Below are 22537 nucleotides of genomic sequence, written 5' to 3'. Positions count from 1 at the left end.
GTACTTATAGTTCCACAACTAAGGAAGTAAGAACTGCACCTTTCTGGGTTTTCACACGCGTATCTTGCTCTGCCCCATGCACCAGCCATATATCATAGACCCACATATCGCGGCCCACTTCTCATCTGGTATGAAACCACTCTGGATAAGACTGGGAGAGTTCACAAGTTTTAACTCTGCAGACTTCTTGCTGGAATAGTTCCATAACCAATTGTGCTTGAACATTACTATATATTAAGTGGATATTGTGAGCTAATTCTGCTCTCTGTTTTCATGTATACATTGTATATGTAAATGCAATATTATTGTATGTAATATATAATATTTTTGTTCCAAAATGTGCGTATTATATGACAGGATTCTTCAGCCATATACATACACGTTGGATCAGACAGTGTTTGGGTTTGACACTTAGTGGGTCTGCTGATGTCCCTGAAACTGTCCAATGAGTGAAGCAGGAAAGACCATAGAGCAGGCATAGGCGACCTTCGACACTCCAGATGTTTTGAACTACACAGACTCTGTCTGACCCAAGGTGTATGTATATGGATGAATGACCCTGATACATACTAAAGGTAGAGATTAGTTTTTCTAAATTTTTCATATACTTTATTTAACAATTTACTTTAAAAACTTGATGAAAGGGTTATTATATGAAATAAAAAATAGGGTTGAGATGACAGTTCTCCATTAATAATGCTTAGACACACACACGTGTTTATGATGTGGTTGTAAAAGCCTCATTCCTAGTTAATCAATGGAAAGTTAACTGTGACCCAGTAGTTCACTGTACAATAAAAATTAGATAACTGGTGAATGATTGGTGAATATTGACCTGATCTGGGGACAAGCACTTTTTTGTTTACATCCTTTTTTTTCATCCACTGATTTATTTTATTTTTTTATGTAGTTTCTACTTAAGACACCTGTTGTTTTGGGGTTTATTCAATCTATGATATGCCTTGCACTTAGCATTATTGTCCATACATTCATGCTATTGACTTAAATTGAGCCTTTCTTGACCCCTCGGGCGCTTTTTGTTTCACAGAATATGTGACCTTGGTACTGTGGAACTAACTAATCATTGACCAAAGGAAGAAAAAAAAATCCGGTCACCTCACAAAGTAGCTCTTATGTAAATGAGATGTCACGTTGCTATTTGGTTTGTTATTGTAAAAAATACTTACGTATAACGTGCATATAGTGCAAATACAATACCTGCCCAAAACACCGCATCTATGAATGATTGCTTGTCTACAACAAATGCAGAGCTGCTGTGAACCGGACAGCTCTTTATTTTCTTTAATATATTTTAAAGGATCACTCCAATGAAAAAGTGTGATTCTTAACAAAATAGTAAATTTACCCACAATGAAAATATGCATGCAATTTATTAATTGGGGGTATATATAAAAACAGCTAGAAAATTTTGTCTGCAGTCTTGGCATGTCCTCTCTTCTATCGCAGGCCAGACTTTCCGTTTGTGCTGGGTAACCAGCCAATATAATTTTGAACTGTGAGTTCTCCAGGCTAAAAGCCAGTAAGTCCACTAACAGGGCTACAGTGTGCTCTGTGGGTGCACTTTCATTTGGGGCAAAAGGCAGTAGAACTCTAGCAGAGCTCCAGTGACACTTCTGTTACTCCATGGAGCTAACAGAATTGGAAAGAAAACCTCCCTGGCTGTCTGACATCCACAGAGGTGTTTCTCAAATGAGTTGTTAATGTGCCGATTTTCAATAAAATCTGCACTTTTATAAGCCGCAATTAAATTAAGTGAAGTGAAGCAAGTCGAAGTGATTTCGGAGTGTGGAATGTCCCTTTCAATATACTGAAATCATATGAGTTTGTATATATTTTGTTTTTCTTGCAACCTTATTAATATTTAGTTTGATGAAGATTCCATTTATGAACTAACCCAGTCTCAAGTCTAAGGAACCCTCAGTGGAGAAAATAAATAAAAAGGCTATTTATTTATACCCTAACCTTTCAAGCACATGTCTGGCTGCATAGTTATGTTTATAATAGGAGGATGTTGCAAAGACATACAGATATATTGGCAATAGGTGGTCTTTGTATTCATTTGTATGGCATTTTGGGTGTTTTGTGGTAACATATAATTTAGATCTGCTGTGCAAAAGGCAAATAGTTGATGTGCCTCATGATATACAGCTGTCACATTTCAATTTTATATTTGAAATTAATACTATGGGGGGGAATGTTTTGTTTTACTTGTTTCTCTTCACAACAGTTCTGTTGGTTGGTCAGTTTATTAAAATGTACTTTGTTTGTTTTTCCAGTAATGCAGTATGGGAAAGGCAAGTCATGTTATTACAGATTTCTTACAAAAGGACAACAGTGGATATGGCTACAAACACAATACTACATCACGTACCATCAGTGGAATTCCAGGCCTGAGTTCATTGTCTGTACACACACTGTAGTAAGGTAAAAAAAAAATAGTAACGTTTTGCTTAATAAAAAACAATTGCATTTTGCATGTTTAGTTCCTGGGGTTTTTTTTTTTATCATTCTTTATTTTATTGAAGCATTGAGTGATCATACAGAGATGAAGAGGAGGAGATATAGAACTGATATCTATGCAAGAATACATTGAAAAGTGACATTCTCCCCAGAGGGACTGCTTCATTTTATTGGTTATAGTTGGTAGCTTTATCCTAGTATCAAAAACAGTTAGATAGAAACAGGTAGATAACGTTAATATGAGCAATCAGGTTTTAAGTGGCATGTATAGTATATGCTTATCTTCCCCTGAGGCTAGTAGGACACTTTACTTAGTAAGGTATTCGGTCTGGAATAATACACTATGTGGCATTCTTGCTGGTTCTGCACAATCTCATACTAGGCTATAGGAAACAAGCTAGGTACAAATTTATAGTAAATAAACTGTGCTAGAATTACATACTAATCTGTCGTGCCACGTTCTGAGACATTAAAGGGTTAACTGACCAGCAAACAGAGTAGATTATAAAGTAGGTAAGCTTATTCAACATAGTTAGCATGTCAACGGTTCACATATGTACAGTTTAAGCCGGCCAACATGCAAGATGTAAGTCCATGGCTGTGTGGCATGAGACCCATCCAGGTAATGTATAGGAGCATGAGCTCGGGAGCCCAACTGTTAGTTGCAGACCAGTTAAATTGCAGAGTAATCGGTCCCCTGTGGTGTGTTCACAGTTCAGTCCAGTGCCTGCCTTGGGTGGGAGACAGCTCCCTGTAGCCATGCCGTGTCCCCTGTGTGGTCTCGCGGCCGCGGGCTGTCAGTCTCAGTGTTCCTGTTTTCTGCAGGGCTCACCAAGAGGGTCCGAGAGTGCGCCTTTATCGCTGGGGCTCCATCTCTCGCTGTGGGTACATACTCTGTGGGAGCCCTTGGTGTGCGTGGGGGTGGCAGCTCCCAGGCGCCGGTCTTCGCCAGTTGTTGTAATGCTGCCTGCGGAGGTACAGCATGGCTCCGGCTTCCCATGTCGGCCTGCTGACAACGTTCGGCGGATGCATCCGCCACCCTTCATGCTTAGGTGGCTCGCCATGCATTCTCCATGTTTTTTGGGGGGTAGCTCCGTCGCTGCCTGGAGTGCTGGTGTTTCTGCATGCCGGTAGGCCCAGGGTTGGGGACGGGATCACCCCCGCCGGCCCAAAGGGGGGGGGCAGGGCCGGACCCCCCTAGCTTTGTGCTGTGCCCATACCGTTGGTGGGCAGTATAGCTGGAAGGCGGCCGTCCACCCTGCTCACTGCCCGAGCGGACCCGTTGTGGGTGACAGGGGGCGCCCCCCCGAGGGACTAAAACTTTGCAGCAAATCTCTCTTCGGAACCAGGGTGGTTTCTTGCACTGGGTTGCTGTTGCCAGTCGGTAAGTTTGTATAAGGCCGGGGTTTTTTTTGTATGAAAACTGGGTGAAATTGCAGGAGCTGCACTATCGTGCGTCCGTTCGGCATGGCGTCCAGCCCAGCCCCCAGTTCCTGGGTTCTTAGAAAAGAATGAGGTATGTTCTGGATTTTGGGTAGGCACAGAGATTTTTATGAGATTTCTGTTATTTTAGCAGATGACCTAATACTCTCTTAGAGAGTTACTGTAATCCCCCTCCGTATTCCCTTTTTAATTTATAAAGCCCTAATATGTGTGTCCAACCACTGTTATTTTTGTTTGTTTTTGTAATATAAAAATCACTATTAAGTTGTAAACCTACCTAGAATCCATCTCTGGGTAAAGTTTCATGGATGGATTCCACACCCCCTTCCTCTAGTGATCCAATCAAAAGCCTCTCATTTGGCCGTTTCACTGGCTCAGAGGGAATATTTGCGTTAGTGGGGGTGGGAGGGGATATTTAAAAAAAACAAAAAAAAAAACAAAACATTCCATTCCTAATGTTTTTTTAAGTGTATAGGTAGGTGGAGGAAGTGCTTAAATGAAAGAAGGGGGCGGGGAGATACAGGCTTCCAGCAAGGGAGAACCTCATTATGCCTGTTGCCGTTGAGCTCTGCGCTCTGATGACAGAAGTCATTTTTGCACAGAATTGACATTAGGCAACCCAGAACAGATTTCTGGATTGCTTAAGTAACATGTGCTGGAGGAGCAACTGGCCTCGCGAAAAAAAGTACAAGTTTTTCAGTATGTGCAGCGTTTTGAGCAGAAACGCTGTGTATATAGACTCCTACCACTTCTAAAAGCAGCACAAATTGATACAAATATGGAGTCAGTTGAAAATCACATCCTGAAACCACTAGTGTACACTCGTGTGTTCAGTATGTGCCTCTGGACAGACTTGCTTCTATTTAATGTACACTCTGATGCTCCAGCACCACAACTCTGCTCCACCTACCAAGTGATCATCAATAATGATATTCTTACCAGCCAATAGGTGCGTGCCCTGCAATCGCTGGTGCAGGACCACAGAGGGTTTAGTAAGACCGCACTCCGGTCTATCTGATAGTAGCTGGGTGAGTACAACTTTTATAAAGTGACAAAGAGAGGACTCTGTCATTCTCTAAAGCATTTTAATGGACACTGTAGGAGCACTGTAGCAGTCTGTAATAGTTTTATGTTTTAATGCTAAGTGAGAGTCCCTGGCAGCCCATCCCCTCTGTGCTGCTTTGGCTAAAGAGGAAGTATTGGCCTGAGCAGCAATAAGCAGTGGTTGAGAGTGTCTGCTGACTGCTTTTATCAGAGCTCCAACTGACTGAAGGGTATGACTACAAGGCAATGTATAATCTCTGCCTTAGCCACACCCACAGAAGGGGCTGTACTCTGGGTGGCCATGGACCCTTATTTAGTTTTAAACTGCTTTAAAAATAATTTAACACTGAATGAAGGAACTGTGCCTGGGGACTCTAGTCAACATAACGAATTCAAATAGATGAAATCATTTAGGGCTTAGAATGTTTCTTTTTAAAGAGTCTGTCAGGGCAACATGACAGAACTTCTTGTTGTGGTGCAAATTCTAACTGTGTTTGATAAACAACTAGCAAATATGTAGGCTCTTAAATGTGTCATACTTTGGGTTGGACAACTGAACACAGCCACATGCATCCATGTCCAGCTGCTATCATGCTGTAGATGTCACCCAATATACAAGTGTCATTAGAGGCGTTCTTAGTCCTGCAATATAAACATTGCAGGTTCTCCAAAACTGCAATGTGTACTTTGCAGGACTAAGTGTGATAGGAACATTGCACCCAGACCACTAATAAAGTGGTCTGGGTGCCTATAGTGTCCCTTTAAGTTGCATTTGTCATGACAGGTAATAACATGAGCTGGATTGACACCCGAGATCCTGTGGGGTAACTCTTCGCATATAGACTGCATATACGTGGAATATAATTGTACTTGTTGGTGTGGGAGTTAAGAATTCCAAGTAGCTGTTTTATGTAAGGCATTAATGACATTATGTGTTTACTTTGACATCATCCACCTACTTCCTTACTGCTAATTATGTCCTCCATATGCCGCCCACTGTCATTTTTAAAGGATTTCAGTACAATTCTGTTGCTATAGACTTTTTTATAATTAAATGTGTCTCTTGTATTTAAATTAGTCACAGCTTGATTACTTTGGCCTGAATTTTGCCATTTTTGGGGTTTCGGGTCACTACACTTTGTGGTGTTAATAACGCTGCCCGTTTTTCTTTATGTGCTAAACAGACAGACGTTTTGCTTTGTTTTGCAGCTATGCCGAGGTGGGAGCAGAGAGAAGACGAGAACTGGGTAATGAAGACTCACCTCCAGCAATGACTGCAGATAAAGTGAGCCCTTACCTATGCACAAAACAAGGGGGGAGGGGAGCAATGTGGGCATGCGCGGAACATGCTAAAATCTTTATAAATTTTAAATAATAAGATACGTGCTTTGAAGAATTCTGCATTAAAATATTTGAATTAAATATGAACACACATAGCTAATAGTGCAGATCTTAATTACTTAATCCTAATTACACTGTATAGAAATCGTTGCTGCTTAAACAGAGTCTGTGCCTGGAATCGTATGTAGCTTTAGAGCTACTAATAATGGATGACCCTGCCCAGAGGTTGGGAATCTCATGGTTACACCAAGATGTATGTTATATGAGCCTAAATGTCATGCAGCCAGTAGATAGGAAGATATATAAAGTAATATTATTACAGGGGGGATATCAGTCTCATTCATACTTAAAATGAGTGATTCATAAAAAACTGTGATTGATTCACGAGTTGGGAGTGACTCATTTACCCGTCTTACCTTTGTCTTGTCTCTTTGTCGTTTAGTGTCAAACGTCTGCCCTCTAGGTGTTTACTCTATTTTGATTTAAAGCTATAATCTCTGTGTTTCTGTTCTCATTTCTTACTTGCATCTGTGAGCTTTGTAACACCAGACTTATATCTGTTTTATTATTTATGTTCAGTGTTTTATTAATTTAGCATTTTTTAAGAAATAAACACTGATACTGTTTATTTAGAATGGCATCATTTACATTGCAGTAATTCCACTGCAGCATATTTTCAGAGGAGGATTCTTTAGGAGTTGGAAGGATTACTGCTATCCCTTATCTGCTGACAGAATAGCGCTGTGTAGCCAAATAATATTTTATCGACTCTGTGTCTCCGAGCATAGTGTATTATGTTTTGGTTTTTTTCCCTTCCAATGTATACGTTCTAGACTATGTTATCACCTTCTTTCCACAGTCTTAATAGTATACCATAATGTGTCTTGTTTTAGAATCAGGATTACAGGTCCGATAATCACATCCTGAAGGATGTGATGGAAAGGTTTGATGACAGCAGAACGCCGTCTCCATCGTCAAAGAGCTCCATCAAATCATCATCTCATACAGCCGTTTCTGACCCATCTTGTGAGTACAGCATCGTTACTGCACAGCTAAGTGGATCATCACTGGTTAACACAAAGCTAAGGGTTCCAAAACGTTGTATTTGTTAGTGTGGTAATTATATGGTGTACAAGGCTATACAAAGACATAAATACAAAGGGGGTTATGACTAAAGAATAATCTTTGTGCACATTTCTAAAAGTGGACCAGTCACCATGGTAACCATTGTAATGTTGGTGCCGATTGCTGTACATTTAAAAATACAAATTCAGAATATACCGATTTTGTATTCAGATTTTTTTTTTTTTACATAGTTTACTAGAAATTCCACAACATCAAGGGAAAAAAACACATTCACTGATTAATATTTCATTTCCCATTTAGTTTCAAATGTTAGTGTTGGGAATTTACATATTTTGTGATCTTAATGCAGGTTGTTTTTTAAAACCGGCTGAAGCTAAATGTAATTTAGTGATGAAATATGGGAAACCTTGTGCATCATAGACAAAATGAAAGGAACATACAGGTGATACTCAAAAAATTAGAATATTGTGCAAAAGTTCATTTATTTCAGTATTGCAACGTAAAAGGGGAAACTAATATATGAGATAGACGTATTACATGCAAAGCAAGATAGTTCAAGCCATGATTTATCATAAGTGCGATGATTATGGCTTACAGCTCATGAAAATCCCAAATCCACTCTCTCAGTAAATTAGAATATTACATGCAATTAATAAAATAAGGAGTGTACATAGAACAATATCAGACCTCTGAAAAGCATATGGACTCAGTACTTGGTTTGGGCCCCCTTTGCAGCAATTACTGCCTCAATGCCGCGTGGCATGGAAGCTATCAGCCTGTGACACTGCTGAGGTGTTATGGAAGACCAGGATGCTTCAATAGCGGACTTCAGCTCTTCTGCATTGTTCGGTCTCATGTCTCTCATCTTTCTCTTGGCAATGCCCAATAGATTCTCTATAGGGTTCAGGTCAGGCGAGTTTGCTGGCCAATCAAGCACAGTAATCCCACGGTCATTGAACCAGGCTTTGGTGCTTTTGGCAGTGTGGGCAGGTGCCAAGTCCTGCTGGAAAATGAAGTCCGCATCCCCATAAAGCTCGTCTGCGGAAGGAAGCATGAAGTGCTCCAAATCTTCTGGTAGACGACTGCGTTGACCCTGGACTTAATGAAGCACAGTGGACCAACACCAGCAGATGACATGACTCCCCAAAACAACACAGACTGTGGAAACTTCACACTGGACTTCAAGCATCTTGCAGTGTGTGCTTCTCCATTCTTCCTCCAGACTCTGGGTCCTTGGTTTCCAAATGAGATGCAAAAGTTGCTCTCATCAGAAAAGAGGACTTTGGACCATTGAGCAACAGACCAGGTCTGTTTTTTTTAGCCCAGGTAAGACTCTTCTGACGTTGTTTGTGAACTTTTGCACTATATTCTAATTTTTGAGTATTACCTGTAGAGCATGTTCTTCTTTGCAATGATTTCCTCGACATGAAAAAAACAACGTCAGAGGAAATCAATCTCTTGTTAAATATTTTAAAGGTCACTCCAGATTCCTAAAGCACTTCAGCAAGCTCTAGTGATTTTTTTTTTTTGTGTGTGTGTCCTCTGTTTTTGTGGCAGCAATTTCCTCTTGAACCGCATTGAGAAGTCTGTGATTGGACAGCCACAGAAAGTCTGGGCTGGGTTAGAAGGGAGGGGAGGGGGAGGATGGGGGCTTGCACAGGCTTCAGAGAAGAGCTTAGCATTTTTAAAAATATTAATAAATGCATGTATATTTTCATTGGGTGTATATTTACTAAACAGTAATTTAGACGAAATTTTGCAGTGTCCCTTTAAGACTTGACACAAATAGACCTTCATTTACAGCGATCCAGTTTTATGTCATGACCCAGTTATATTTTATGCCTCATCTAGAGAAACTGTGTATAAGATTGGACACACTGCACATCATTTTCTTGAGTGCTCACAACTTTACTCTTCACTTAAACAAAAGCGGTTTAGGTTTAATGCTTTAGAGAAAATGCATAAAATAAATATCCCTGTGCCCCTTGTTTGCAGCAAATCTCAAGTCTCAGCTACTTCTGTGACAACTGCAGAGACAAGACGCTAATTTCTCAGCAATTCCTGATCCTGCTGTTGCCTTCATAAACCTTTCTATATTCCTCTCATGAGTGACACTCTCAATTAGGGATATATTGCACAAGTATTTTCGTTTATTTAAACAGAACAGTTATTCTAATCTATAATGTATGACTTTCATATTTCTCTAGCCACCCCAACGAAGGTCACAACAGATACAAGCACCCCTCCCCGACAAACATTGCCTGGCCCTGACAAGCGGAGATCATCATCATTCAGCAGTCAGGTACCGCACTGTCCTTTTTATACGGTTCCATACTCGCTACCTTTAACCCCTTAAGGACGCAGCTTCAAAAACTGGACTTACCCTTAAGGACACAAGCATTTTTTGCATTTTTTGCTGTTTGTGTTCAACCTCTGTTTGCATTTTTCTTATTTATTACACCAACACATGTTGTATATCGTTTTTTAAAGGACAAAAAGGGCTTTAATCTGATGTGACATATACATATATAAATTCTTATTTATTATTAAAAAAATCCAAAAAAATGAAAAAAAAATGAAATAAATTGTTTTTTTTTCACAGTTTAGGCAATAATAATGTGTGTATAATAAGTGCAGCTTAAGGAAAGTAATTTAAAAAATATTCAATTAGTTGTTCTGATTTTCAGAGTACATAATATGTCTAGGATTTCAGCTTATTTTGAAAGTTACAGGTCACAAAATACAAGGAGTAAAAACTTTTTTTAATGTGGAGCAATTTTAGAATTTGGCATGTTTGTCTTGTAAGCTTAATAGCCATCACAGAAAGCAAAATTGCTGCACAAAAGTATATATTTATATAAAGCACACATCACAGGCTATTTACCAAAGTGTATTCTGACACTTTTTACGTAGCCATTTCGCTGCCAATCTCTGCTAAATCGTGTAGTAAAATTGTTTTTTTCAGATTTCTAACATACACACATAAAACAAGGATTTTTAATGTGTATTTCATAAAGTTGATATATACTACTGCTGTAGAAAACCCCATATTGTTTTCAGCCATATCAACAGAGTAAAATGATACCCCCAATCTATGTCCTTGCCACTATCCTGTGAAGTTATAGTGCCATAAAAGAGACCTGACCATTTCAGTTTTCACAGTGATAATTTTGATAGATGAATTTGATGGGGGCAAGTCTCATTTTGGGGCATTGTAGCAGTTTAACTGTTGAATTTATCCCTCAATGACCTACCATTGGTGAAAGTAGACACTACAGTGTATCTCATATGGTATATATTGTGCCTTAGTGTGATGCAATTTTTTCACCAGTTTATGTCAAACTTTGTGGTAAAATATTTTTTTTGCATTTTTTACATACACATTACATTTTTTGGGGTCATTTTTCAAGTCTGGTATGTGCCACTGTGATCAAAACCCCATAATTATGCTCAGCAAACTCTTCTGAATAAAACAATACCCCCAATGTATGTCTTTGACACTATCCTGTGAAGCTACAGTGCCTTAAACGAGTCCTGACCATTACAGTTTTTACAATTAGAATTTTGATAAATGGATTTGGTGTGTCTATATCACATTTTAGGGCATTGTAGCAGTTTGACAGTTAAAATTACTCCATAAATACATACCATTTGTGAAAGTAGACACCACGGGCTATGTCATATGGTATATTTTGAGCTTTATTATACAGTTATGTTAGCACCAATTACTTTCAAATGTTATCATATTGTTTTATTTTTGCATTTTTATACCCACATGTATTTTAGTAGTTAATTTTGGAATCTTGATATATGTTACTGTAAATTAAATCACGAAATTATTCTCAGCTATATTTCCTGAGTACAAAATTACCCCCTTTGTACACCTTAGCTAGGTTTTTGTGAAAAAATACAGGGCTAAAATCATACCCGGCCCATTACAGGTTTTTTTAAATGGCAAATTGACGAATGGTCATCGTTTCATTTTGGGGCATTTTAGTCGCTCATATATTTAAATAACGCCACCAATGCATACCATTTACAAAAGGGGACAACATGGGGACCCTCATATAAAATATTATAAGCTTTATTGAAGTGACATTTTGTTACCATTTTGTTTCAAAGTTTGTGGTATTCATTTTTATTTTAACATTTTTACATACACATAGTATTTCTGATGATTATTTTTTTAAATATCCTGTTTCCCACTGTCATAAAATTATCTTAGCTGTACTCAGCAACATCTTCTCAGTACAAATATACCCCATATGCATATCTTTGGAAAGTAGCGATCTTAATATTAATCTAAATCTCTAATCCCAAACCAAGCCCTAATTCTAAACCAAATCCTAAATCTAACCCTCAATCTAATAATAAACCATTACCACAATCCTAACCCATAACGTAATCCCATGTGTAACCCTAATTATAACCTTAATCCAAATCTCAATCCTACCTTTAGCAATAGTGTTAAAATGATTCCCCCTGCTGGTGTCAGCCGAGGAATTCCCTTGCTATATTCAGCAAGGGATGCCCGTGCTGACCCTAATCCTAATCTGAACCATAATCTGAACCATAATCTGAACCATAATCTGAACCATAATCTGAACCATAATCTGAATCATAATCTGAAACATAATCCCAATACTACAATTAATTATAAACCTAATCTCAAACATAAACTTAATAATAAACCCAGTAATAAACCTGATAATAAATCTAGTACTTATGCTAAACCGAATAATAATCCTTAATTGTAATCCTTAATTTAATCTTAATCCCAAAGGTTTCCCTCTACTAATATCAGTGCTGATATTAGTAAAGGGATTTTAAACTAAAACACAGTGGTATGTTGCTGCCATCTACTGGCTATTTTCAGTATTGCAGTCTCCCATCTCTTACATTGAAGACATTATTCCCAATGCAATGCGATCTGTGCTGGGCAACTAAAAATGCCCAGCACTGATCAGAATGGCATTTGGGCATAGAGGGTGATCCTCCAGGGTTTGTTCAGACCCTGGGGGTCTCCCAAGCACCAGATCACTTGAGAGAATGACTGTAGCTGAGCTTGATCGCTCAGCTGCAGTGTTCTTTGTGGATTTAAATGGCTACATGCAGTGCTAACTTTCAGCACTGCATGCAGCTGATCAAAAAGTCTGGGGCCACTAAAAATGGCCCCAACTGACAGAGGGGACCCCCAGGTTTCTAATGATACCTGGGTTTCCTAGTGTGAGCAGGGATTTAACCCTGCTCACACTACATTGCTGTCTATGGGGATTTAAATCCCCATTAACCCCTTAAGGACACATGACGTGTGTGTGACACGTCATGATTCCTTTTTATTCCAGAAGTTTGGTCCTTAAGGGGTTAAAAGAGCTGCTTGCCGACCTCACTTTGAGCTCTGCATGCAGCTCATCAAAAAACCTGGGGCCACTAAAAATGGCCCCAGCTGACAGAGGGGACACCCAGGTTTCTAATTATACCTGTGTTTCCTAGTGTGAGCAGGGATTTAACCCTGCTCACACTGCATTGTGCTCTATGGGGATTTAAATCCCCATTTAAACAGCTGCATGCCGATCTCACTTTGAGCTCTGCATGCAGCTCAGCTGTCAGTCTGTGGACATTAAAAATGACCCCAACTGACAGAGGGGAGACCAAGGTTTCTAATGATACCTGGGTTTCCTGGTGTGAGCAGGGATTTAACCCTGCTTACACCACAATCTAGATATAGGCATTTAAATGCCTATTTAAGCAGATACATGCCGCGCTGACTTCCAGCACTGCATGTAACTCACCAAAAAGGCTGGGGTCACTAAAAATGTCCCCAGCTGATAGAGGGGAGCCCCAGGTTTCCATTGATACCTGGAACTCCCTTGTGTTAGCAGGTATTTAACCCTGATCACACCAAATTGTAATAGTGGGGATTTAAATCCCCATTTAAATGCTTGTTTGCAGCGCTCACTTTGAGCTCTGCAAACAGAGCATCAGTCAGTCTGGGGACACTAATTCTGGCCCCAGGTGAGAGAGGGGAGCCCCAGGAATCAAATGATACCTGGGGCTCATAGTTACCAGCAAGGTAATAGACCCTGCTGGAAAAATACTGCATGACGGAAATGTTCTGTCATGCGTCCTTAAGGGTAGGACCAGCATGACGGAAATTGCGTCCTTAAGGGGTTAATGAGAGTGGCGATTACACAGTGTATCTGTCATGAAGGTTCCTTTCTGAGATTAGAATTCCATCTAAACATTCTGCCAGTCACATTTGTTAAATAACTGACATCTGTCAATGTGGTGTCGATCTATTCATTGTGCTGGTCTCATTGGTAGTAGAGAAAAGTTGATATATTGTTCTAGTCACAATGCTAGCAGAAAACTTCTGTCTATTCGTTCTGCTAGTTATTTTGCTAATTAAATCACAGGTTGGTACTGTACATGTTCTAACAGCAAGTAATCAATAACTTTTTTTGTTGTTGTCTTCTAGTCAATGAGTTCACAGTCTGCCACTACGTCATCTCAACCAATAATGAAACCCCCAACAATGATACAGCTGCACCCAGGAATGAATCAGGTAAGCATTATCTCTGTATCTATAGATTGCACTTTATCTTTTTAGGTACACTGAGGCCACCCAGTGGATATTTTTATTACTACACAAGGTCGATTTCTTAAAATATATCAGCGTTTTCTACTATTTTATGGTAGGCTGGGGCCTCCAGGTGGACATTTTCAGTACTGTATATAGTCACTTTTTGTATATGGCAAGTGCTATGTACTTACTTGTTGAGTTGAATTTATTATACTAAGTACTATATTAATTTAGCAAAAAAAACAAGTCACAGTAACCATTACCTTTTGGTTACTGTGCTGCTGTGGTTGCATATACCACAGCAACATTAAAACTTGATTTTCTATATTCAAATTTCATTTGTTATCCTATTTGATTTGTTACACTTTGGACTTTATATGGACTCTTTTACACTTGGAAAATACAAGAAAAAGAAAGGTATAAACAATATACCAGCGAGTGGAGCGCTATAATGAATATTGATATAAATAATGAAGGGGTATACTCACCCCTCCAACATAGTGATACAATGTGTCCAAATGTACATACAAAGTAAAACAACAAAAAGAGAGAATATAGTGCAGATGGTTTACAAAAAATGAATAATTGTAGCAATTGGTTGAAACCACTCACGTGGGTTGGAGCCTATAAGCTATTGGCTCCGTAAGTGACTCCTTTTTGCTCTTGAGGCAGCAACACACCCCTTTATCGCAAACGATGTTCTCCAGAAGATATGGAACAAGCAGAGAGAGAGAACCTCATAGGTGGTATTGTACAGATAGTGTATACAAAATAGTGAGATAGTAATGATTATGCTCACCTTAAACAGAGCCTTGAATTCCTGGCTCTGAGGTTTGTTGGCAATGTGCTAATTTATTGGGATAGCATTCCCCACATAGTGTTCCTGGAGGCTAGAAAGGACTATATGGACTAATATAAAAAAAATAACAATTTATTGTAGAGATAAAAAATAATAATAAAAACAATATTTAGACTTCATATAAGCTAAATGATAGAAAGCCCAAGTATAAAAGTCCAAACTATTAGCTATTAGCTAACAGTGGTATACTGGTATATTGTTTATACCTTTCTTTTTCTTGTATTTTGCACTTTATTGTGGATTAAGGTATTCCACTTTTTGTGTTGAGCTGCTTTTATTCAGGCACTTTAGTATATCACTCACTATCTCAGTAAGGGATAGTTATTGTTTTCTCTGTGTCTTTTACACTTGGAGTTTATTCCATCTCAAAAACATAGCGCGCACTCGCCCCTATTTAACCCCGAATGCGGCTAAGGTGCTGGTCCATGCTTTTGTTCTCTCTCGCCTTGACTACTGTAATACCCTTCTCAGTGATCTTACGTGTTCCCAGATTGTACCGCTGCAATCTATAATGAATGCGGTGGCAAGGCTCATTTTTCTGTCCTCTCGCACCTCCCATGCCTCCCCGCTCTGTCAGTCCCTGCATTGGCTTCCAGTTAGGTATAGGGCTCAATTTAAAATTCTGCTGCTTGATTACAAGTCCCTACATAATGCTGCTCCAACCTACCTATCCTCTATAATACACAAGTATGTCCAGTCGAGGCCAAAGACCTACGTATATCCTCTGTCCATACTCTCGCCTCTAATGCTCGCCTCCAAGATTTCTCCAGGGCTTCACCTATTCTGTCTAACTCCCTTCCCTTCTCTGTAAGACTTTCACCCAGTCTCCACTCATTCAAAAAAAATCATTGAAAACTCACTTTCTTCAAGAAAGCATATCATTTAAACTGTTAGCAGGTTTTTATCCCCAATACCCCATGACTCCTCTCCTGCAACTGTCAAAAAATTACCTACTACGCCCTCGATGAATACTAGAATGTAAGCTCATTGAGCAGGGCCCTCCACTTCTCTGTTCCTGTACGTCCATCGTCTAACATGTCTGTTAGTCCACCCATTGTACAGCGCTATGGAATGTTATGGCGCTATATAAATAATAAAATACATATAAGATTTGTATTTATTCATTGAATTCGGATCTATGTTTATTCATGTATTTTAGGTCAGTGCTTTATTACAGTAATTTATTCAGTATTTTCATAGTTCATATGTTATATACACCCTTTCCTTTTTTTTTCTTCCTATTCCAATTTATCCATTTTATTTTAATATATATATTCCTGCCTTTTTTATTTTATTTGTATATTTTATTTCACTTATTTTATATTATAAATATTAGCTCCTGTATACTGAATTTTTAGTATTTTTTTTTTTATATATAAACAATCATGTGGTTATATGGACTTAGAATTTTCAGAATGTAAGCTCATGAGCCATTTAGCTTAGTACCTTATATAAACAGGCTGTAAATGCAAGATCTAAGCCCACATGCAGTTCTCTATTCCTTTTGTATTGGGTTCTCGGTATTGTATTGTCTGTTTTCCCAATTCTAATAAACATCCTCTCCACTGCCTTTTATTTAAATCTTTGCTTTGCTGCATGGCAGACAGAGCCACAGTGCAGTAGTTGAAATGTAAACGTTAGAGCTGTTGTTGAAATTTTTTAAACCAATGTAATTTTCTTAATGATTATCAGCCATTCTCCCAGTTTACATCACAGTATGGAGCGATGAAACATCTTAAAGATCAGCTGGAGCAGAGGACACGGATGATCGAGGAAAATATTCACCGGCAGCAGGAAGAACTGCGCAAAATCCAGGAACAGTTGCACATGGTGCATGGACAAGGATTCCAGGTCAGGGATGCTTCCAGGAGTAAAAATAATAATCCCTGTTTGATTTTCTTTGCAATACTTTAAAGCTACCAGCTGTGCTTAGCATTCCAAACTAACTTAGTCCAAGTCTCCCAGATATTGGTTTTGCAGTCATTATTTTAGAGGTTTTGTATGTTTGGACTGTTAGTGTATTAGCTGAAGCAGATGGCTTTAAAGAGAAACTTGACAACTCCAACTTGTGTCTTTTGCTCTTACAGATAATTGTGTGACTTGTCTTGACCATACACCAATGTCTCTCTCCTGTTAGAATTGTTATATTCTAAGTAGTGCTTGTTAACTGTGTGTCTCTGTGGGAAAGGCATTTGCAGGTGGCCTGACTTGTAATAGTGGGAGTTGTGATCAAGTAGCTGTTGCCCTTCCTTTGAAAATTCAAATTGTACTTCTGCTGTAATACAACCTCTGGCTTTTGGTTTTTTTTTTTGCAAGGTCCATTATGGTGGATCCATTCTGCATGTTGGTTTGTTTACCAAGCAGTTTAGTAACCGTAGTATTAATTTATAATGAGTTAGTGATGGGAATGTATTTATCTATAATGAGTTAGTCTTCTAAGCTACATATTAAAGGATACTTGATCTTAATGAAGTGGTGTAGATTCCATGTGGCCCTCTCCCCCTTCTTACCCTGCAGTTGAAAACAATGCCGTTCTGCAAGAAAGAACAATGATTTATTTGGAGGGGTAACTTTACTTTCTTTAGTGGCTGACAATATGACCGTCCCCTCAATTGAGTCACTAGAGGCTTAAAACTCTGCCATTTTAGTCAGATGGTTTTAGAGAGACCATCTGATTGGCACTCTACACCGTTTTGCCCTGCATGCTCACAAGCCTCCATATCCTGCTCTCATCCTGTCTAAACTGAAAGCATGTTTGTTTTTCTAAAGATGTTCTTGCAGCAACCGGCACCGGGGATAAACTTTGGGCCAGTGCAAGTATCTACAGGCACCGCACCCAGCATCCAGCAACTTCCGCAGCTTACCATGCAAAGTCAAGTGGTCCAAACCAACCAACTTCAAGGAACCATGAATACGGGTCAGCTAACAAGTCAGCACATATTGCAGCAGCCATTACAAAATACCAATCAGGTAATGTGTACTTCATCAACCACTCGATGACTTTGCATCCCTTCTCGTGATGGTCATCTGGCACTCCAGATGTTGTGGACTACATCCACCATAATGCTGGCAAAGCATCATGGGAGGTGTAATCCAAAACATCTGCAGTGCCGAAGGTTGCCTATGTCTGGTCTAGAGGAAGGTAGCACTAATTGATGTCATATGCCGGGGTGCCCCCAGTTCCTAGTATGACCAGTTCATTCGAAATACAAAAATAAAGATCTGCCCCATCCCTTGTGGGCTTTATGTCCTACATATTTCTTTCAGACCTTCAGGCATTTTGCTGCCATAAAAAATACTTATTGCAAATAATAACAATGTTCTCTATTAAAAAAACAATCTAGCATGTGAAGTTTGTGCCAGAGACACGCTGAATATGGATATGATCATACTGATACATAATACATAGGGAGTTTGTGTGTCTGCTAGTTTTAATACTGGGGAGGATAAGCGCATCTCTGGTGCCCAGTTACATGTATAGGTGCCCGTTTTTTTATTAAGTGTGTTTTTATGTTTTAAAGTAGGTTGTTATTAATTATCAAATTAATCGAAATCTGTGACTTTCAGCAAGGTCAGCAGAACATGCATGGAGGACACAACCAACAGACATCACTTGCCAATCAAACGTCGGGGACCCTCACTTCCCCACTATACAGCACTATGGTGATTTCTCAGCCACCCACTGGCAATATGGTACAAATGCAACCAGGCATGCAGCAAAGTAACCAGGGAGCTACTGTGTCAACCTTTCCCCAGGACAGACAGATAAGGCAAGTAATCAGTCTTCTATAGATCTTCTAGATCTACATTTGCATTATACCTTTCACACATAGTGAGTAAACTGTCTTTGCTGTCAGAAATTTGTCTTCAAAAATACTTTTTTATGGTAAGTGTCTTCCACTGTGGTGGAACATTAAATCAGCAGGCTGTGATAACAAAGTGGAATGCCATTGGTATTCCCCAATTAAAGGGAAACTTCAAATGGATTTATCTTTATTTTTATATTTTTGACACTGTTGAAACCGCTTTGGTTAGATAAACGGTTTATGGCAACAAATAACTTGTAAGCAGTAGTTTAATAATGAATGCCCGCTGGTTTTTAAACATACTTTTCCACCTGCTTGTTTCGGGATAAACAGTAGAGCACTAAACTCCTTCCCAATCCAACTCCAGTAAGTCATTGGAATTCTAATGTAGCTGTCCAGTCACAAGATGCATTGCATGACGTCTTTCTCTTAATCAACCCCTTGTGCATAATAGTCACAGAGATAGCAACTTCACAAGGAAAAATTGTGGATCTCTCTGTTATTTGACTTTTAGGATAAAAGTCTTTGAATAAAAGAGGAGATTTCTAGTCTGCTAGTGATTCCTAATTAAACATTGATACATAGCAATCTTTATAACAAAGTTCCTTTTTTTTTTTTTTTTTACTTTCCAGTTTGCTTGACTTCTCTTTTTGTCCTGCAGTTTAAACACAAACACATTTGACCAGTGTCAATGCTTATAGAGAAGTTTCACTTAACAAATACTACATGATTATAATAAATATAAAATGGGGTTATCCCTGCTTATAAAGCAGTTTAAATTGTGCAATCCCTGCATGTATTATTCATTGTACTCCTCTCTGTATTATGCAATAAACATGTTTACATTCTCTGTGATCATATTTTTCTGGAGTGGGAATGTAGTTTGTTTGCAGAAAATAAACCAGTCACGATCAAAATTATATTTTATTTGCTGTTGCTGTTTCACAGGTTTTCTCAAGCTCAGCAGATTGTGACTAAGCTGGTGACTACTCCAATGGGATGCAGTGCGGTTATGGTGCCAAGCACGATGATTATGGGGCAGGTGGTTGCAGCCTACCCACAGTTTGCAACACAGCAGCAGCCCCAAACCCTCTCAATTACCCAGCAACAGCAAAATACACAGGAGCAACAGCAAATACCCAGTAACCATCAGCCTGGTCAACCTCATCTCACCCAGCAGCCACAGCAGTTCCTACAGGTAACAGATTAATGCTTTGTAAAGGGAATTAGTTTTTTAGAACGTTATTCAGTTTTTCAATGCCTAAAGTCACATTCTTTGAAGAGGGACAGATCGAATTATCTTAAATAAAGGTAGTAAACATTCTAGGTGTCATACGGGCCACAGACTGGAGTTTAGCCAATGGAAGAGGAGTCCAGAATTAGCATAGTATTATTTGTACTCCTTGTACCATAACACACTCCTCTTAGCATGCAGACAGTGTTTTGTTGTTTGCCTATTCTCTTCCAATGAGGATACAGACGAAACCTAGTTCAATGGTGTGTCCTGCAGACTGGATTTGGACCTCTGACTTATGCAGTGAACACATGTTGTTATGGGGCGTGCATAATGAACTTTGAAAACGTAAAAGGTTGTGATGTAGTAGTCAGTCTGTCCACTAAAAAGCAAAATGTTGAAACTTGTCAACCCTTTTCAGACAAATAGGCACTTATGGAAAAACTCACCAACTTAGAAAAAAATTCTAAAAAAAATGTAAGTCATTCGTGTTGGATATGCCTATAATTATACTTTTGCAGTATGTTATTTTGCTATTGCCTTAATATTTTTTTTTTTTCTCATTGCTTCATTCAGACTTCTCGGCTAGTTCACGGAAACCAGTCTGCACAGCTCATCCTGTCCTCTTTCCCTGTACAACAGAACACTTACGCTTCATCGCACCAGCAGCAGCTGTCCAGACAGAGGACAGACAGCATGAGCGACCCTTCCAAGGTGCAGCAACAGTAACACTGACATTAAGCCAGCTGTGTGCTGCTGGGTTGGCACAAAGAAAACAAAAACGAATACTGAATGGCATTCATAGCAGCAGTATTGAAGATCTATAATCACTACAAGCGCAGCATGATGAATGTTTGGTACGACAGCAGAGCTCTTACAGATCATGCAAAACAAGAATCTCTTCAGTGTTTTATTGCTCTGTAGTACTATTGACTTTGGTGACTATTGCACAATAAGGTCTGGAGATGACCAGAGTACAAATGGTTGGTTTTTTTTGGGTTTGTGTATCCGTTTGGTACTGGAGGTGCCTGCAAACTCTATGTCCCAGGTTGCTTTTGTTATGATTAGGAGTAACATCACGATATAACCTAATGCACATATTTATTTGTAGTATTCTGTATTATTTTGCCATTGCAGATACAAATCACTTTTAAACTTTTTTTTTTCTTTGAGTAACAACTACATTACAGAATATCTCTGTAAAATAATCACTTGGCTTCATATGGCCTGTGTGTTTAAATAGCCTCACACATTTTCCAAGCTGTGCCAGGGTGAATATAAAGACATCAGCCTGTGTACACCCTCCTTCTCTTTGACCATTAAAAATCATTGACTGTAGAGTTAAAAGCACTATAGAAATGAAGGGGATCAGCCTCTGATACCTTTGGCACCCCTGCTGCTGCAGACCATTTGTTGGACAGCCAGCTAATTAAGTCACTAAGCCACTAATAACGGGTAGCTTAGGATACAATGGTTGGAGTGTCCCTGGTTGGACATCAATGGTAGGATGTCTTCTCTCTAGTAGGCTGATTTACCAAGCCAAAAAATATGGAAGCCATATGATGCATATTCTGCATTTAGGTTCCTGAGATGGAACATGTTAATGTACATTTGTACATTAGTGAGGCTGCTTAATTTTTTGTAGCTCCTTTACTAAAGTAGTATTATACATGCAGGTGCCCAAAGTGTAGTTTGCTTTAAACCTTGAATGTTAAAGGGACACTCTAAGCACTAGAACTACTACATCTTAATGTAGTGGTTTAGGTAAAAAGAGACTGTCTTTCCAATCTGGCAAATGTAAACACTGCATTGTCTGTGAACAGGCCTTGTTTACATCTGTCCCTAAGGACACTTCTAGTGCCTGTGACTCAAAATTACAGTCCCGCAATCATTGCAGGTTGGTTGTTCGGCATCCTCACTCTTTGCATGAAGATGCCAAACATTCCACATATAGATGCATTGGCATGCTCAATAGGCCCCACAACATTTTTATTTTAGAAGGAGGGGGGGAGGTAGTTGTACTACTTAATCTAAATCGCTAAGAAGTACTACTAATGTTAGAAATACATGTATTTCTAAAGTTGGAGTTCTCCCATAGGTTTTTACTTGAGGCTGTCCCCATAGAGGGAAAAATATTTTATTGATGACCCCAAATTAACTTTAGTAGCTTCTTCAAAACCTTTCTATTGACACTACAAATACAATAGCGTTACCTTCAGTTTTAATATACAACTTTTCTTCCCTTCCTGTTTGTGTTTTGTTTTATTTTAAAGAAAGTGCAGGGTCCAAGCACGGCAGGTATCTTCGTTACCAAATAAAAACAAAGAGAAACCGAATAAACTAGCGATACTTATGTTGAAACTGCTTATTGCTGGAACCGTGCACTAGGTTTCAGTAACAATGCAAACTAGATACAGGACAGAGATATTATCACTATTTTTTTTAACTGCATAACACTATTTGAAATTGGATTCTTTATTGTATAGATGATGTAAAATAATGTGTAAATACTTACATATATATATGGAAAATATAATATAAAAGAGTTTTATAAGATGCATGGCTGTAGATTTTATTGTTTGTCTAAAGCTTCTGTGTTCAATTAAAGCCCTTTGCTTTAAAGATGCAAGAGAAATGTGGGATTTACAGTCCCAGCAAGA

At 38.9% G+C, this 22537-nt stretch overlaps 1 protein-coding gene across 3 annotated transcripts in view; it reads left to right on the top strand.

Moving 5' to 3' along the window:
* CLOCK (clock circadian regulator) overlaps positions 1-21474 on the top strand; it is a 108923-nt gene extending 87449 nt beyond the window's left edge. For 2 of the 3 annotated variants that reach the window (XM_063458019.1, XM_063458020.1), the window contains exons 13-22: positions 2298-2445; positions 6178-6253; positions 7203-7335; positions 9603-9697; positions 13874-13960; positions 16530-16688; positions 17607-17807; positions 18405-18607; positions 19592-19841; positions 20454-21474. In XM_063458019.1, the coding sequence (XP_063314089.1) occupies positions 2298-2445; positions 6178-6253; positions 7203-7335; positions 9603-9697; positions 13874-13960; positions 16530-16688; positions 17607-17807; positions 18405-18607; positions 19592-19841; positions 20454-20606 (1505 nt within the window). In that variant the 3' untranslated portion in view covers positions 20607-21474. The remainder of the gene's footprint in view (positions 1-2297; positions 2446-6177; positions 6254-7202; positions 7336-9602; positions 9698-13873; positions 13961-16529; positions 16689-17606; positions 17808-18404; positions 18608-19591; positions 19842-20453) is intronic. The other variant, XM_063458021.1, reaches the window with a different exon arrangement.
* The last annotated feature ends 1063 nt before the right edge of the window (positions 21475-22537 follow it).

Source organism: Pelobates fuscus, chromosome 6, assembly GCF_036172605.1.
Source record: "Pelobates fuscus isolate aPelFus1 chromosome 6, aPelFus1.pri, whole genome shotgun sequence".
NCBI lineage: Eukaryota > Metazoa > Chordata > Amphibia > Anura > Pelobatidae > Pelobates > Pelobates fuscus.
The sequence above is the reverse complement of the archived record's forward strand: the minus strand, read 5'-3'. Positions and strand labels throughout refer to the sequence as shown.